Genomic DNA, 1,218 nt, shown 5'->3' with positions numbered 1-1,218 from the left:
GACAGGGTTTCTCTGTATAGCCCTGGCTGTCCTGGAACTCACTCTGTAGACCAGGCTGGCCTCGAACTCAGAAATCCTCCTGCCTCTGCCTCCCAAGTACGCCCGGCTTCCTGGAGACTTCTATTCCTATCTCAGACAGAAGGAGGAAGACCAGGGACAAGAGGCCAGTTAGCTTCCATTTGTGTCAGGAAGGCTGGGGAAGGCAGCTCAGAATGCAGAGCTGCCAAGCACAGAGCAGCACGGTTCTGTTGGTGAGGAAGGAGTCTTGTGTTGACCATGGGAACACCATTCACGTTGTAACTGTGACTTTCTGTTTTCAGCTGGCTCATCCTCAAAGCCCCACTCCATCTCTGTCACTTTCTACAAGCAGCTTTGAGGAGTAAAACTGAGAGCAACTCGGCCTGACTCCCTGGGGTGAAACATACAATGGCAGACAAACCTCCCAAATGTTAATGTTTTAAAATATGTGTAACTATGAGAGTGTAATTCTTAAAGACTCAGAGTGACTATGTCTGGAGCCTACACATACTGTAGCATAAAAGCATTTAGATATTTTCTGGCGTTTGTGATGGTAAGGGGACCAGATGAGAAAATTCAGTCTGCAAACTAATGTTTATCTGGAAATTACCCAATTTAGGTTAGATTGGCTGTTCAAATTTAATCCATAGAGTCTGGCAATATGGCTCAAAGGATAAAGACACTTGCCACCAAGCCTAGTGACTCAAGTTCTATACCCAGGACCCAAATGGAGGGAGGAAAAGAGCTATGATATATGCCCCTTCAACACACAGAACTAATAAATATGTTAGGAAATACTAATGGTATAAATAATTTGTTATATAATGGAAGATATGACATTAAGAACATAGTCTGAGTCTTCTTTCTCCTTTTCTTCTTTCTTCTTTTTCTTCCTCCTTCTCTTCCCTCTGCTTCCTCTTTTTGGGGCTGAACCCAGGGCCTCACACATGCTAAGTACATACACCCTGAACTCTACCGTCAGCCTTTAGTCCTTGCTATTATATCTGCTGTCCATGATCCAGCAGTCAAATAAATTCTTCATGGTTTCAGCATGAACCGTGCTCTATTTTCCAGAATGCCTTGCCAAGGATCCTCTGTGGTCTGTGGCCGTTTTATCAGGAAGCCTGGTCCCCGCTTGGCTCCTTACCAGCCTGCGTATTCTGTCAGTGGTGTAGCTCCCACTGGACTTCAGGCTTGCTA

The 1,218-nt window shown here is 45.2% G+C and overlaps 1 protein-coding gene across 1 annotated transcript in view; it reads left to right on the top strand.

Annotated features, from left to right (window-relative positions):
- Prr11 (proline rich 11) overlaps nt 1-383 on the top strand; it is an 18,320-nt gene extending 17,937 nt beyond the window's left edge. The window contains exon 10 of the mRNA XM_021213786.2: nt 321-383. Coding sequence (XP_021069445.1) covers nt 321-383 — 63 coding nt within the window. The remainder of the gene's footprint in view (nt 1-320) is intronic.
- Nucleotides 384-1,218: the final 835 nt, after the last annotated feature.

Source organism: Mus pahari, chromosome 14, assembly GCF_900095145.1.
Source record: "Mus pahari chromosome 14, PAHARI_EIJ_v1.1, whole genome shotgun sequence".
Taxonomy (NCBI): domain Eukaryota; kingdom Metazoa; phylum Chordata; class Mammalia; order Rodentia; family Muridae; genus Mus; species Mus pahari.
Note: the sequence above shows the minus strand (reverse complement) of the source record. Positions and strands in the feature narration are given on the sequence as shown.